Here is a 17,651-nt window from a genome sequence, read left to right as displayed (position 1 = left end):
TCTCAGTGGGAGACCTGCCATGGTGGAAGCCATAGCCAGTCCTACCTCTGAGGGGGAAGGTGGCAGTTGCGAGGGTCCCAATCCCTTTCCCTTCTTACAGTGCCATTTTGCTTGCACACAGTGTCACTGTCAGTCACCCCATACCTGTCTAACATTATGCTGGCAAGTGCCTCTCTCTGTTTTGCAGAAAGCTACACATCCCAGCATCCCCAGCTGTAGAGAACCATGCGACCAGCCATAATGGAGCACCAGCGAGGGACTAGGAACTTGCAAGCACAAGCAGACAATATCCGGAATGGAGTGTGCTACCTGACGCAGAGCCCCAGTCTGTAATAGAGGCTTGCTTGTATGCAGAATGCCACAAGGAAATTATGCTTACCTCTGAGAGAGCGGCCTAAGGGCTCCCCAGTCAAACAAACTGAGAAGCCCACAAGGCACTTGCCCGAACTGGAACACGAACGGCATGACTCCCCAACGTGGGATGCCATTGCAAAGCCCGGCTGACCTGCACATAAGAAAGAGGCAGCACTTAGATTCCCTTTTACATCTTTTGACAGCCAGTGAGGCTAGTGACAGCCAGTGAAGGATAGCCAATGGGAGGAAAGAGGCAGGATAAAAGAAGGTAGAGGAAGAAGGAAGTTATGGGTTGTTCATGTGAGGTCAGAAGAGGAGGAGGCACACCAAGAGATCAGGCGGGTGAGAGGAAGAGGTAATGAGAGTGAATGAGTGTGTGGGTGTATGGAGTGGTAGGAGAGCGGGGAGTGAGAAAATGACTTTGAGAGTGAAAGAGGGGGTGATTGGGAGAGACGGTGAAGGGTGATTAGAAATGGTGTGGAGAAGGAGGAGTAGTGGCCTGGAAATGGGAGAGTGGTGGTGGAATGGAGAAGGGAGAGCAGTGGTGGTGTGGAGAGGGGAGAGTAGTGATGTGGAGAGGATAGAGTATTTGTGGTGTGAAGGACGGAGAGTAGTAGTGGTGTGCAGAGTGGCCTGTAGTGGCGGGTTGGAGAAGGAAGTGTAGCTGTGGTGCAGTGGAGGAGAGAGAGATTAGCCGAGAGTAAGATCAGAGGATGGAGGTAGATGGGAGAGAAAAGAAAATCAGAGGAATACAAGAGCTAAGTGCCAGGGAGAGTGACCAGAGGCAGTGTGTGGAATAGGAGGAAGGAGAGTAGGAGGGTGAGTTGTAGAGACGTTTAGAGACAGGAATATCATGGTATGAAAGGACAAGAGCAGGAGAAGATCTAAGTGTCTGGAGGGCACAACCCGCAAGCCGTTCATTTGGGGAAATCATTGTGTGGGAACCCCTAGATTGCTCCCTGAGGAATATTAGGTAGCTAAGGTGTTTGCCTTTAGATCATCATATAGTAGGGGTTATCGATCTATAGTACCAGTCCGGGTTGAAAGATGCATGGAGTTAGGGTAGGAGTCTCCCTTCCTAAGTTAGAGGGATGCCCATTAGGCTCTTAACTGAATTGAAAAATAAAAGCCCTGGAGCTACCTCTGGGGGCTGGTGTCTTCTTGAGGCCGTTTTTGACATAACCAACCATTCGTTATATACCTTTTCATTTTTTTGTACTATGACATCTGTTTAAAAAATCAATATTGCATATTTCAGTTAAACAGTTTTTTGATTGTATGCCATTTTGGGGCATAGCATTTTACAAGTAACAAATTAGGGCACTGGTGAACAGGTTTGCACCGAGCTCACAAAGCTGCTATTTTTTTTCGAAGTACCTGTCCTCAAACATATATAGGCTTAAACACAGCCAAGATACACAATGAGCCGGAGGGATGGTAAGCACTGCTGTCACAGAATGATCATTGAGTCAAGAGGAGGCCAAACACGATAGCTCTCCTTAATCACTCTTTATTATTTTTGAATTAACTGGATAACATTAAAAAAATCAGGGATACCAGTCTTCCTAACAGCACACTGTCCACTCAAATCTAACCCAACCTTCTGCCCCCTTTTCACCGCCTTGGATGATATGAGTTTCAATGTGGTGTGTTTGCATCAATGTCTCTTGTACACAAAGGTACTATAATTCAAAATGTTCCAAGGTGTGGCCAAAAAAAAATAGTAAACAAATGTAACTCTTAAATGTCTAACCCCAGTCTAACATAATGAAAACTTTCTGCTTCAAATGCTCTTCCGGGGCTTAGTTACAGTCTGGACACATCTTTGGTCTTCCTACTTTTACAATTACTTTTACAACCTCTCTGCGGTTTCAGGATTCTCAGCTTTGTCTCCTCAGGCTTCACCTCAGACTTCACCTCAGCCTCTGGTGCTTCCAGTGTGCACTCGGTTTACCAGCAGTCTTCCCCAACCTCTGATAGTTCAGATTGTCAAGTGGTCTCTCTCCGACCCTAGGTTTAGGTTCTCAACTCTCACTAATCCAGGTCCCTCCCAGACCTTGCGCATTAGAGTAATCACTCACTTGGGGGTCCTTCCCAGACCATGAATATTTCTCAGCATTCGTTTTGGGATTATTCCATATCTTGGATTTCTCAGGATTCCCTTACAGAAAACATGGTTATTTCTCCACCCTTCATTTCGTATCCTTTTCATGCAGATGATATTATTAGTGCCTCTTCCAGGGGTGTCTTTTCGTTGAGGTCTCTGTGAAGCTTTTGCCTTCAGGCTACCTTTTGGTTCCCCTGCTTGGTTCCAGGACCTCTCTGTAGGTACATTCTCCCATTTAGCATACCCTCTTCTGTGTATGGTCTCTCGCACACCCTTAGATTTCTGTCTCCGTGTGTTTGACCTTTTGCAATGTTTCACGGCTGCAGGAAAGTGATACTCAGCGTCTCGTTCCAACCACATGGATCACAGTTGCTCCATTCTCTTGTTTTGTGAGTTCCGGAACTTCTGTATTCATGCTACCCTGGGCTTTGTGCTTACATTGACAAATGTGGTGTCAGTCTGATCGGATTTTGTGAGTGGGCTGCCCGGCATGGTCTTTAACTGAGGGACTGGTAGTAAAGTCTCACCTGTATAAACTCTGGTTGTTAGGACGTTGTTATCCTCATATAGTGGTGCACAAAGGGCTTGTGAGGTTGGATTTATAATGCTGCCTAGTAAGGCAGCATTAGAGTGCTTACCGCTTCCTGGTGGTATGTTTCTGGGTATCTTTGCTTGATGGATCTTCGACACCAGGTCTTAGTGGGAATAACGAGACTGTGGGAATCCACTCCTTACACACCCTGAGAGGTATATTGGGTAGCTGTGCATTGTAGCCTCATACAGAAGAGAGATGACCTAGCATTTTGGGCTGGACTTCAGTTTTGGTGTGGTACAAATCCTGGTTTGCAAATATTTTCCCTTATGTAATGGCATAGAAGTCTGCAAAATATGGTTTGGAGGGTTTTTCAAAGCCATGCCATTGGTTGCAATATATTCAAAATGTCAAGTCCATCACTCGTTGTTCTTAAAGTATGCTGAAATGCGTGGCCTACACCTCTATTCTACTATAGTTAGTAAACCTAGGTGGATAACTGTACCTTCTACAGTGCAGTTGGGGTATGTTATCACTTTCTGTGGTGGTGTAGGAGGGACGTTTACCAGTGTAATGCCTTTGCCCCTGCTACAGATTTACACATGTACCTTTCTAGTGGAAGATCATGTACTTGCCATAAGACATGGCTCTGGCGTCAGCTAATACCTAACCACAATTTGCGGCTGATCAGTTACCCAATTTGTGTCTGAGCACCTATTGTGGTTGATGCCTGTATGTCCACTGGGGGATGTGGATGACTTGGTTGCTTTAAGCCTTGACTAGTTGGTGAGGATACAGGTACCTCCATCAGAGCAGGTAAGGCAAACTAACCTGATCTGCCCCTCTAGCAATGTTGAAGTTAATATCTGTACGTCCTTGGTAGAAGCATGTTAGTCTTTTTGAAAGACGTAGTTTGGAAAGTGAACCGTGGAAAACTGTTGAATAGGCTATGTGGAGAATGGATGCCAAGGAAGCATCATTCTTTTAGCTTTAATAATCCTATGCCACAGAAAACACAAGAAATGGTTATATTCTAGTAGGAATCTCAAGTTACTTTAGAAGTTGTACATCTACAGGCTAAATTCACAAATATCTTTCTCCACTTGTGAAGGTCAAATGTACAGGGATCCATCCAATAGTGAACCGGTAGACCCAATGGGCAGCTTTGCTGAACCTGCAGAATTTACAGGCGGGATGCCACAAGAGATTAGTCTGTCACTCTGCCACTTTCCCGTGCCTAGTCTCTTGTTGCAGGCTCAGAGGAATTCACAATGCGTGCTGGGATCTTTTAGACCCATGCCTACATTAATCTGCCCAAATGGAAACATTCATTCTTGGCAGCGTTCCTGATAGTTTTTTGTTTTTTTTAAACATTCACTCCTTGGAAACCTGGGTGGAAATGTAAAACATCATAATGACAGTGACAGGCGCTTTAGGACTCCTCACTGCCAATGTGCACCCAGTGCCTCTGTGGGTGGTAGAGGGTCCAGAGCTTGTGTAGGTGTCATGCGCACTCTGCTCAGATATGCATGAAAGGGCCCGGTGTAAGTCCCTTGCACCTGCAATTAGTCATGAAAATGTTACCATACAATGTATTTCCTTTTTTTTAATTTTTTTAAATAGTTTGAACAGAAGTTCATGTTTAAAATTGAAGTATTTTGGCTCATTTTGTTTTATTTTTTGCATTGGTACTTAGGTCATTTTTATTGATTGCATAACTGTTTTGTAACATTGTTTGTTTTATCCCTTAGTTTTATCTATGAGGTCTTTTTTAATCGGAAATGTTAACATAGAACAGTCCATGCCTTGAGTTGCCTTAGAACTGGTCTTTGCTATGGTATGAGCTGGTCAGTGCGCTTGCGACTTTTTCTTGACAGAGTGCTAGTAGACATTGTAACATGATTGATCGCAGTATGGGATAAAAACTGCATTCCTGCAATGAGAAATCATTGTTTGCTTCTGTGGTATTTCCTCTATTCCTGTGCAATCCAGTCAGGGGTTTTGGTGGTGTGGCTTTGACATAACAGTCTGTCTTTTTCTTTCTTCAGGGTGACATGACTTCCTTTTACAACACACCCCCACTGGGCAAGCGAGGGACTTGCAGTTACCTGACCAAGGCAGCCATGAACCTGCTGCTGGAGGGGGAAGTAAAGCCAAGCACTGACGACCCCTGCACCGTTAGCTAAAGCTGGGAAAGGTGTACACCAAGGAGAGTGTTTGTTTTTTCGGGGGCGGGGTTGTAGTGGTTTTTCTATGTGTATGATGTGAAGTTTGGGCCCCAGGCAATGCTGGATGGCAGCTCATCGGTTAGAAAAAGATGTATGGGTCAACTTCCCAATATGGGCTGGAATTTCCATCTCTGGTTCCGATCTCTTTCCATCCCTGGGAAGGTATATGCATCGAAACATGTATTATAAAATGTATCAATGGCAGTACATCAACAACATGCAAACAATATTTCTTACTGTGGAATTTAAAATTTGCACAAAGCACTTCAATGTATATTTGAAAAAAATTAATCCCCTCTAAACAGGCAATGTATTTTTCCGATGTTCCGTTTATGGTCATTTTTGTTTTTTTAAGATTTGCATGCACCCATATTTCAGTGCACCTATGTAATGCTATTTCTGTTTATAATGTATTGTAGCAGACAAAAGTAGAGCAGAAGGTATTCACAGTGTAAATGCACTACTTGTGAATGAATACCACAAAAATGTTTGTAAACAACAATCAAATGGGAAGCCAGATGGTTTGTTGCAGTCCTCCGGAGCCATGGACAATTCAAGTAAACCAAATCTCCTCTGAGGAATCAGTAGCCAATATGGTGCAAGGTCATGGTGGGCCTTCGGCTCTGGGTATACTGCCTTTGCATCAGTCAGAGACCTCGAAAGATGGACGCCATCATGCACTAAGGCGAAAAGATTACCACTGGAGGCTAACTTCTTGGCCACTTCTTCCTCAGAAATTCATCGAGTTAGGACATACAGTCTTAATTTACAGTGTGGATTTTCAAGCAGAAGAACAAATGCTGCTAGAATAAGGCACAGATATTGGCTCTTTGGTTTTATTACATTACTACTTCAATATGCTTTTCTTATGTCATAGTTTGTTTACATAGAATTCTCCCCAGGCAAAGCTGGTTAAAATCAAGATTGTACAGGACTACTAGTTTTTACTATTTATTTTAATGTTCTCCTCTGCTGATCTAGCACTTATGCTGCAGTGTCGTCCTGAAACAGGAGGCAGCTCACCTATGGCACCTAGTAGTACTGTTTCATTGTCAGAGTGAAGATATCACTATTATGGTTCTTTGAAAACAAAACCATACTGACATCCAAGAAGCAGAAGCCAAAAAACTCAGCACTGGTCCACACAACACTTGCCCGAATTTGATTTCCTATCGCTACATTGTTGTTTGCAGATTCCTTCTACCCTCCATTTTCCAATGGCACCAAGACAAAGCATTTTCATAGTGAAAGGAATAGGGATATTTCCAAGAAAACATTTGTTCTCTCGAGTACTATAATGAACAATGGTAACTTAGTTATGTCTAGTTCCACAGGAGCATCATTTATTTTAGTTCTTTTTTTGCTCTCCATTCAATGAACGTAGTCATCATAAAGTTCTGGTTGGCGTTCCTGCAACACTCCTGCTCTGCTTGTTTTTCATCTCTCTTTTTCTTTAGTTCTAATTTGAATTTAACTGTTTTCAAGGCACAGAGTCCACCAATTGCATATTGAGAGACCTCAGAATTCTGACTGTAGCGACTAGCAATATTGTTTTTCTTTTGATGCTCTGGGGGTTAGACTAAACAATATTCGGTATAGGGACTACACGCATGCATATGGCGCTGATTTCTGCAAGGATGGGTTGGTTGTTTGTCTCGGTAATATATAAGTGAATTTGCTTCATTATGCATTTTTTCAAACTGCCAATGAACTGTTTTTAGAAAACGTATCGCACAGAACATTGAACAATAGTCCCTGGCACGATTAGTGCAAACTATGGCCTCCTGAATAGATTTCAATTTTCTGTATGGTTGGAATTACCTCTGGCAATTCAGTTTCTTCACTCATTCGGATATCTGGGTTAAGAAGCGACCTAGGATTTTTACTTTCCGCTGGCTACTTTTGGGGATCTTGTCGGTCAGTGTTGTAAACAGTAATCTGCAATTGACTTGAACATGTTTTTTTTTTTTAGACCATCAATTTTCTCTGACTGATCCATTGTTAATGCATGTAAAGTCAACTAAAACCAGATTAAATTATGTGTTTGACGTTGAATGTCTTCTCATTCTCAAAAGATGATTATCAATGTTATGACATCCTAAACTATGGTCTTGATTATGTTTTGAAGCTACACAGTGGTTTGATTAAAAGTATTGACTATAGGTGCCGACTTGGCAGGTCCGCAGGGGACTCTGTAAACTGTGAAACACGGGTTTTAAAGGAGTTGAAATTCTCTTGGAGCATTCTCACCTTTTCCCCTGGCCTTAGTGGGAAGACTTTATGGTCAATGGAATAGAAAGTATCGGTGCACTCAAGCACCAGATGGAGCTACCGCAAAGGCCTTTATGATGAATTGTATTAGGTGTGACATGCTCATAGCTGAACACCTCTTATGAGGAACATGAACAAAAAAAGATGGGTGAGGCAATGTTAAATTTGAAAGCTTCATTTACAGAATCATAAAATTTGATCATTTGTTTTCTTTGTTGCTCAATCTCGACATGTCACTGGTGTGCCAGAAAAGGCCAGAAAAGCTCCAAAGTTGAATACTTTTCTATAGATAATAAATGTTGCGAATATTTTCATATTCTGCACAGCTTTCACAATACTCAGCCTCTTCTCTGGTCTTTTGTTCTCCTCATAATATTCCTGATTGTTCACGTCCCATGCAGTGCAGGATCTATTTTGTTAGAGCGTGGGTAATGCTGTATGTTCCCATGGTGTTTTCAGTTTTTGTCTCGGAGGATAAAAAGGACCAGCTGGGTATGACTAGGCCGAATCGTGACCCAGTACAAAACTGTTTAGTATTTCCAATCTGGCAGCAAATCATTATTTGAACTAAAGCAGATGAATGTTGTCAATCAAATGTCATTAGTAGTTGCATCTTGTGGGTTTCCAGTTGTAACTGCTCACCTTTTAATCAAGCGAACATAGATTGCACTTAATGGCTTAATGTTGATCATATAGATTTCAAATAATAACTAGTGCAAAATGCTGAAAGACATTTTTGATCAATTAATTATTGAAATTTTTTAGTAGCAAAAATATTACATATGTGGTATACTTGTATGCTAACTTGTGTAATTTGCTAATATGATCTGTTGTACAATTTAATATATTATTTTGAATATGATGTTCGGGCTCTAGTTTGCTTTGTTAGTTCCATCTTGCACAAAAATGCACGTGTACCTGTGTTGATAATATAGGCCTGGCAGATTCCTTTCATGTCAGTTTTCAGCTCCCCACAGTTATTTGCACGTGTGCTTTTCTTGAAAATCGCAAGATGAAATCTCGAAATTACACACAAATGTAAACCACAAACATAATTAAAAGTTACTGTATTACTGTCACCAATCGTGTATGCCTTTGTGAACTGCAAGGCAAATCAGTGTATGTAGACTAAACAGAGCTGCAACTATTTTCTTGATTTACCTTGTTTGACCATAGAAAGTCAAAGATACCTTATTGAAATGTGTTATTGTAACCAAAACACAAAATATTCAACTGGCCATGTGTAACAGTTCATTTCTTTTGTATTATAATAAAGAATGATGGAAAAGTATGCTATCTGGATTCAGCAGCTAAAGTAAACCATTTATGTGAAAAAATGCTTTTGTGCCAATTCCTTTCATTCTTAAGTCATTGATTATTTGTAGGGCAACTAATGGAGATGATTCCAGGTGCATCAGGTAAATTTAGGCGTAGGAGAGGTAGGGTACATCAACCATTTAGAGATAACTAAACTGCATTCCTAGTTATGAAAATGATAGTTACAATTTGACATTTTGGTTAATTAAGTACTGTTGTAGCAAGTTCAGGTTCGAGAGGGAAAGACTGTTGTCAAGCACACTCTTGAATAGCATTACCCATAGATGGCGAAAGTTCACCTGCTTTGACATAGTCTTTTGAATGGAATCATTTATAGGTTCTTTCACCTGCGAAATTGAGATTCCATATCGGTTGTGTTATCCCATGTGACAGGTGATTGAGGCTTGCCACAGATTGAGGGATTAACAAAGGACCTGAACGTCATATAAGGGGTACCAACAAGGGTTGAAGTAAGAAAAACAAAAAAAGTGGATAAGTATCCTTAAGAGTCCGGAGCTTAACTGTTGATAGAACCACGGTCTCAAGTTCCAAAGTTAATTTAGGCAACAGTCCGTGGTCAGGTGTGATCCCTACTACTGAGTTATTTTGTCTGTTGGGGATTTCCAGCATCCTTATTTCAGCTGCTGGTACACATTGGCCCTCCTACTAGTGTTCCCCTGGCTTGCTGTAATGCTCACCTGGTATCCACAGGGACGTCACTCAGCCTGTTCTGACCTCTTACGACCATGAAACCCGTCCATGGAGGCTATTCGACTGGAGACTGGGCCTGAAACACAGGATTGGTAGAGTTTAACTCCCTATTGTCTCTGTGTGCTTGAACCCCTTCTTCCCCGGGGTCCAACCCTTCCCTCTGATCCACGGCTCACCTTGTTTTCTTGGATAGTGTGCTCTCCGTCCTGCCTTCAGCGCAGGGGCGTGTTGATTGATGCAGGCTTGTTGCTGCCTAGTTACTTCACTGGCAAGAGTCCGACAGGTAAGTATAATGAGTCTTTTGAACAGTTCTCTAACTTCGTTCCTTTCCTTCCTTAGATGATGGCCGGCGTCTGGGGATGGCGGCGTGCTACTGAGATGAGTAGCGCTGAAGGTGAGTGAGAGCGCGATGCAACCCATTCGTATTTGCATTGAGCTGAGTTCTTTTTCTGTGTTTTTTAGGTGCCGCAGTGTTTTCAGCGTGGATGGCGGTTATGAAGAACAAATGCGGTGGGTAAGCGCGGTATGCGGCGCCTCTAGATGTTTCCACGCTAACCTGGAGTGTCTTTTCCCTCTTGCAGATGGATGAGAAGTTCCGGAGACAGAGTTCCTCCAGAGCGGCTGGGATTCAGGTAAGCGTTTGAAGCTTGTACAGTATTTAAAAATAAGTGAAGATTTGCAGAATGCTTACTAATGCCTTTTTTCTGTTCTTTTCCCTTTTCCTTAGGAAGCGGCATGCCGGGATGGGAATGACACCGCCGAAGATGCCCGCAGAACAGAAGGAGCGATGACTGATGGGCAGAAGCGCCGCAAGGTAAGGCTGTTCCTAACGGTGTTCTTGTTCTTGCAGGAGCTGAGCGCAGAAGAAAGATGCAGGCCTACTGGAGACCGATCCGAACACGGTGAGTGTCACGCTGCAGGTGCAGAAAATGCAAAGCATGTTTCTCAGCCTGGGTGTGGCTTAAATAGTCTCTGGCTATCCCAGGTGCCTCTGGGCTGAACCACACCCAAAAGACTAGACCGCACATGCAGTTCTGGGAACCAAAATATGTGGGGGCATCCATCTTGTCCCCATCAATGCACTACAAGTCCAATCCCCAATGTTATCCTATGGGAGGGAGTGAGTCTGGTGCCACAAGCGCCAAATCTGACTCCAAGTGGGTCTTTGGAGGGATGGAGAGGCCCTTGAGGGCCATGTAGGTGATCGAGGCCTGGCTCCAGCCTGAAATCTTGGAGGGCTGGGGACATGAGGGGCAGGAATCATGACACTTGCTGATTTGCCATTTCTTCCCCATCTGCCATCAGTGGATTTTTAGGTGGTCTTCATTGTATACCTCTACCAAGGGTGGTGCTTTGGGTTGCCTTGAAATGATACTTACTGTTAACCTTTCCACTCCTGGCTTCGATTCTCAGTGAGTCGTCCTGGCTCTGGTTCTTAGTGTGCACTTACCAGTCCCACAAGCCAGAATCTGGGCTATAGCTCCCAGTTAGCATCTCACCCTGTCCCTCCACCTCTCCCTCACTCTCCCCCCTCCCCGACTCTCTCTCCATCGCTCCCTCATCCTCCTCTCTCGCTGCCTCCCACTTCACCACCCCCCTCTTTCTCTCTTGTTCCCTCTCTCTCCCGCTCCCATTCTCTCGCCCCTTTTTCTCTTTCTCTCACTCCCTCTCTCCTCCTCTCCCTCTCATGCACACTCACTCCTCCTCACTCTCGTCACTCTTTCTCTCCATCCCTCCCTCATCCTCCTCTCTCGCTGCCTCCCACTTCACCCCTCTCTTTCTCTCTTGTTCCCTCTCCCATTCTCTCGCCCCTCTTTTTCTCTTTCTCTCTCACTCCCTCTCTCCTCCTCTCCCTCTCATGCACACTCACTCCCCCTCACTCTCGTCACTCTTTCGCTCTCTCTCTCTCCCTCCCTCTCTTCGTCTTTCTCCCCCGCTCTCTTCGTCTTTCTCCCCCGCTCTTTCCTTCTGCCCTTCCAATCTCAGGGCTCAGGTCATCAAAGCTCTCCCCCCTCTAGCTCTTGTACTTTGGCTGCCCTCAGATCAGTCTCCACTAATGTAAGCCACCTGCCTCTCAACACGACCCTCTTGGTTGTTCTCTGCTTGGGACCTCTGTCCCCTTCCTCCACTACCACTCTGACCCATCTCCACTTCCAAGTGCTACTTGCCGATAGCATTCGTCTCTTTCTTCCCTCCTCTAACCAAACTCCAGTACTGTCACTTATTCTCCCTCCCACCTTAATGTCAGACACAGACACATTTGTTGAGATGCGCCCTTACTAATCGCAGCTCTTCTGTGAAAAATGCATGCCGTGTAGTTAATAAAATCATGGAACACAACCTTGCTCTTTGTTTTCTAACAGACGTATGGCTTCCGAAGACTGGACTGACGTTCCTCACAAACTGTTTCCAATGGGTTTTAGTGCCCCTTAGCCAATAGATCTTACAGGAAGATGGAGGACATCCTTAATCCCTAAAAAGAAGTTACATATTTCTCTGGCCACTCCTTAGGGCCAATTTTCTTCAGCTGAATCCATTTTTATCATTCTTACAATTGACTCTACCATTGTTACCTAACACTTTTATAAACCTCTAGCCCCCCTCTTGTGCCAGCATTCTTCTGTGCAATTCACCTTTTTCTTGGGCCATACCTCCTCGACAAGATGCTTGCTGGTCTTTATCTTTCCTAGAGATAAAATATCAATGCATGAAACTAAAAAGAAGCATCACAGGGAGAGCCTGTGTCGAGCTCCCCACGGGAGCAATAGAGAACCCTAAACCTGACCACCAACCACTGGTTCCCCAATCTCCGGCAAGGTCTGTCTGACAGAGAACAACCAATGGAGAATGACTAGAAACCACAATGCCTGCTTGCGGCGATGAGGACATCCTGCATGGTAGCCGTGTGATAGTGGCAGGCTGACACAGCCACCACTGGCTACCCTAAAATACCAGGGACTTGTGGGAGAACCAAAAGCCCTCACCCACTTAGACGTTAAGGTGCAGCACCCTTAATGGGGCTTATTAACACAGACAGAGACATTGGACTTCCTGGGCTGCCATGGCTGTTTCACAACGGTCAAGCGGGACAATAGTGGGCAGGACTTAGCCCTCTATTTCTAACTTTACATGACACACATCACTGCCCCGGGTGAGAAACAGAGGCTCAGATTGGCCTGGGAAATAGAGCCAATCCGAAGAGGGTGGGGATAGTATTAGGGAGCAACAGGAAGCAGGTATTGTGGGTTACTCGTGTGAGGTCAGAGAAGCTAGCATGCACTACTGTGACAACCACCGACCACTAAAACACCTAACGCCTAACACACCTAAAACATCCCGCACCACCTGCTCTCCTGAAAGGAACACAATAAAAAGGCAGAAAATGATAGGAAAGCGACAAACTAGACAAAGAACACACAAAACACACGCAACCACAAGAGAGTGGCGGGGCGCCATAGTGCACACAAGCAGAGGTAGGCCACACCACCTGCCCATGTGATACAGGAAACATAATGCAACTACACAAATAGAGCACTAGGCCATTATACAAATATTGGATAGATACACCCAATGAATGTGCATCCAGATAGTATGAATAGAACATAGTTTGTAAATAGTCATACTCAAAACGCCTCTCATAGGTTCTCTTTATCATCTCAAATGTCCATGTAAAAACGTGTAAACACCACTGTGCTCTCATATGCCTACTAGCTCCCAAGGCAAACAGTGCCACAATGGCCTGCTAAAGAAAACACACAATTCACTCCATTTCCTGAGGACTCAGTAGCTTTAAAGTCATGTCTCGTCCCTATAACTACTATGCCCATGGTGTATTGAGGCTAAATACTCCACTACCAATAGTAAATCTGCTGCACCCCATGTGCTTGGCATGCAATTCTTACTATCGAAATTGGGAGCACAGACCAGAGCAAGTGAAAGGACATGCAAATTTCATCAAAAAATAGTGTGAGATAGAGTGAAAGCAATTTACAAAACTGTTGGTGATAACAAGACACACAAAACATTTAACAGTGCACCGACGAAAGCGTATGCAAGAGCGCAAGTGCAAACAATTATTACAAAGATGCCAAATATATCAGGACCTGCAATATTCATACCTCAAGGCTGTGGTGAGCCCAGGATAAGATGGAAGGAGCGGAAGGGGGATTTTTTAAAATTTGTATGAGCAGTATACGGTCCATAATTTCCATTGAGAGGAAAGACGCTCTACTATTTCAATGTTGGAAATGGTGGGCAGGAGGTGTTAAAGAGACTCCCTGATCCAACAGAAGAAGGAAGAAACCTGAGCACATTTGATATTAGTAAACTGAAACTTGACAAACACTTTGAGATTAAAGAGATCAAAATCTTGGCTAGATACAAATTCACCACAAGAGAACTAAAGAAAATAGAAACCATAGCAGAATTTCTAATGGTGTTCAGAGGCTTAGCTGTAAAGTGTCAATTCAAATATGCTGCCACAAAGAGCCTCTGAGGGATCAGCTCATGATACAATGTGCAGAGGACAACATTTGTGAGGAGTTATGTAAGCAGAAAGATCAAGACTTGGACAGAGCTATTGAGATAGCTAAGAACATAGAACGTACTGCTGAGTGTATACAAGAGCTGGCCAAGGATGGGAAAACCACTTATGATACTAAGAAGAGTCTAGAGAGATCCAGAGACAAGCATGGTCAGAAAAGGGAAGTCAGTTAACATGTTTCCTGGAAAGGTAACTGTAGCCCACAGAGACAAACGCATGGACAATGAATGGAGACCCAGAGGAAAAGTGAGTGGTTTCCAAATGTATCACAGAGGAGCAACTGGCGGTCGAGGTGTTCCCAAAGCCACCAGTGGGTGTTTACAGGTGTGGCAATACCGACCACTTTGCCAGGGACAGAGAATGTACTGCCAGATTTGTGGAATGCAGATGATGTGGCAGAAGGGGATGCGTATCTAAATGTTGTAGATTTTGGGGTGGCAAGGTGGGCAATATTGAAGATGACGGTGAGGATGATGTGGAAGTGTGAAGGTACCAACATTATACAAGTAGTAGATGCAGTTAAATAAGCAGGCGAAGTTAAGGTCAAGAAACATAGGACTCTCATTGAGGTGAGTGGGATTGAAATGTTGGTAGGTAGCAGGGCAGATTACACGCTTATCAGCAAAAACATGTGGCTAAATAGTTTTTAAAAGTTGTGTACTGCTGGAGGTAAAGGCTAATTCTATGGTGAGAACCCCATCATCATAATTGGAGAGTTGGATGCACAAATATAAAGGAAAAAGCACCAATGCCAAGGCTTATGTAACATATGGTGGAGGGAACCTACTCTCTTGGAGTTGTCATGCGGCCCTTGGTATGGAGTTGGACCACAATAGAGATAGGGTGGGTGCAACTTGGTGGCCGAAGAAAATAATGAAGAAGTGAGTAATGATGGTAAAGAATGTGATGAAAGTGCAGAAGAGTCTTTCAGAGTGGATTGGTGTGTTTGAACAAGTTTGTTCATAAAATTAGACTAAAAAGGGGGCAACACCATTTGCTGCAAAAGTCAGACCAGTTCCATTGGCATGCAAAAAAGAAGTTTTGGCAGAAATTCAGAGGATGTTGAAAGATGGTATAACTGAGAAGAGAGAGGCCTCGGAATTGGTTAGCCCGATTGTTATTGTCAAAAAGGCCAATGGCACAATTAGGCTGTGCCTAGAGCGCAGAGACGTTAATAGGAGCAACATCATCACTGAAAGGTTTCCGTTACCGAAGATAGATGAAATGATCACCGATTTTAATGGATCCAAAATGTATTCCTTATTGGGTCTCCGCTCTGTATATCATCACGTGAAAATATATCCCGAGTCGTATGACATACTCCTCTTCATCACTCACATAGGTAGGTTTAAATGTATTAGGATGCTTTTGGTCACATTTCGGGTGCTAGTGTCTTTCAGCGTGCCGTGCACAACATATTGGGAGGAATTGACGGTGTTTTGTTCTATCAAGATAACATTTTGGTATTGGGAAAAGATCTCAAAAAACATGATGGATAGACTCAAAATAGTGTTGAAACTAGAAATTGCAGGATTGACATTAACACTAGACAAATGCAAGTTCAGGAAGAAACAAGTAGACTATTTGGGATATAGCATATCAGGAAAGGGAGTGAAGCCAAACAGCAGCACAGTTCAAGCGATCATGGATATGCCATCACCTACAAATAAGAATTAAGTGTCTTCGTTACTAGGTATGATTGAGTATTATGCTAAGTTTGTGAAAGGGTTGCCAAAGAAAACTTTGAACATGAGGAGATTAATAAGGAAAGGGATCAAATTTGAGTGGAGTGAGAGTTGTGAAAGAGAACTTGAAGCAATAAAGGAAGATATGTTATGTTATGTTACTTTGCATTTATATAGCGCCTTATGTACCATTTGTATGGTCTGAAGGCGTTGGGTAGGTTGAACGCCCTTGGGAACCGAAGTTCATGTCAGTAGAGAGAGTCAAAGGTGCATGTGAGCACCGGATATGTGTGCAGCTGGTGTGGCATTCGTGTAATAGCTGCTTCTTAGCGGTAGGTGTGGTGGTTGAGATATCAAGAGTATGTGTTCGTTCTGGCAGGATTTATCCAGACCGATTGTGGCTGCGTTAGGCCTGAGGAGAACGCCTGGCTGGGGGGTGTGTAACCAGCAGTGTTTAGTTAGAGTGATGGGGAGCATGAGGCAGATGTTGGTATGAGAACAGCTATACCGAATGGTGTCATAGTATCTCTGTCTTCTAGTTGAATGGTGGTGTAAAGAAGAGAGTATTCGTGGTGATGTGATATGGTGGGTTACATGCTCTTTCAAACGTTCTATGCATTCCAAACCATTTAATGTAAGTCGCGCAATTCTATGCGCTCCAGTCCGCTCCATGCACGCCGTCCGTTCCATGCACTCCTGTGCGCTCCATGCACTCCAGTCCGCTCCATGCACTCCAGTCCGCTCCATGCATGCCAGTCTGCTCCATGCACTCCAATCCACTCCACGCGCTTGAATCCGCTCCATGCATTCGAATCTGTTCCATGAACTCCGATCCGGTCAGTGTATTTCTAAGTTGTTTTGTGAACTCGATCCACGTATTTCAACCATCCCATCTACATACTTCCCTGTACCTTTCACATATTACACCAGTACCTTCCACATACTTCATCCGTTCCATCCATATACGTCACCCGTTCCATCCACATACGTGACCCGTTCCATCCACATACGTGACCCGTTCCATGCTCATACATCATGTTCCATCCTCATACATCACTCGTTCTATCCACATACGTCACCCATTCCATTCACATACTTCACCCGTTCCGTCCGTTCTACGCACTCAACAGGTCTACGCACTCATCCGCTCTAGGCACTCATCCGCTCTAGGCACTCATCCGCTCTAGGCACTCATCCGCTCTAGGCACTCATCCGCTCTAGGCACTCATCCGCTCTAGGCACTCATCCGCTCTACATGCTCTACGCACTCATCTGCTCTACATGCTCTTCGCCCTCATCTGCTCTACGCACTCATCCGCTCTACGTACTCCGCTCTACGCACTCATCCACCCTACGCACTCATCCACCCTACGCACACATCCGCCCTACGCACTCATCCACCCTACACAGTCATCCACCCTACACAGTCATCCGCCCTGCGCACTCATCTGGTCTATGAGCTCGTCCTCTCAAGGCACTCGTCCGCTTTATGCCCTCTCAAGCTCTAGGCATTCACCCGCTCTATGCACTCACCCGCTCTCACGTATCCCTCCGCTCTCACGTCGTACTCTGCTCTCACGTCGTACTCTGCTCTTACGCACTCATTCGCTCTTACGCACTCGTCTGCTCCATGCACTTGTCCGCACTACCCATTAGTCTGTTCTACGCATTCATCCACTCTACACACTCCTCCGTTCTACGTACTCTTCCGCTATGCGCACTCTTCCGCTATGCGCACTCATCCGCTATGCGCACTCTTCCGCTCTGCGCACTCTGCCGCTCTGCGCACCTATCACGCTCTGCGCACCCATCCGCTCCGCGCACTCATCCGATCCCGGTACTCATTCGCTCTATGCACTCATTCTTTCCACGCACTCATCTGCTATATGCAGTCATCTGCTCT

At 44.4% G+C, this 17,651-nt stretch overlaps 1 protein-coding gene across 7 annotated transcripts in view; it reads left to right on the top strand.

Annotated features, from left to right (window-relative positions):
* PHKB (phosphorylase kinase regulatory subunit beta) overlaps positions 1–8,783 on the top strand; it is a 2,092,963-nt gene extending 2,084,180 nt beyond the window's left edge. For all 7 annotated transcript variants that reach the window (XM_069607056.1, XM_069607058.1, XM_069607055.1 and 4 more), the window contains one exon: positions 5,042–8,783. In XM_069607056.1, the coding sequence (XP_069463157.1) occupies positions 5,042–5,179 (138 nt within the window). In that variant the 3' untranslated portion in view covers positions 5,180–8,783. The remainder of the gene's footprint in view (positions 1–5,041) is intronic.
* The last annotated feature ends 8,868 nt before the right edge of the window (positions 8,784–17,651 follow it).

Source organism: Ambystoma mexicanum, chromosome 1p, assembly GCF_040938575.1.
Source record: "Ambystoma mexicanum isolate Mex_15411 chromosome 1p, UKY_AmexF1_1, whole genome shotgun sequence".
NCBI lineage: Eukaryota > Metazoa > Chordata > Amphibia > Caudata > Ambystomatidae > Ambystoma > Ambystoma mexicanum.
Note: the sequence above shows the minus strand (reverse complement) of the source record. Positions and strands in the feature narration are given on the sequence as shown.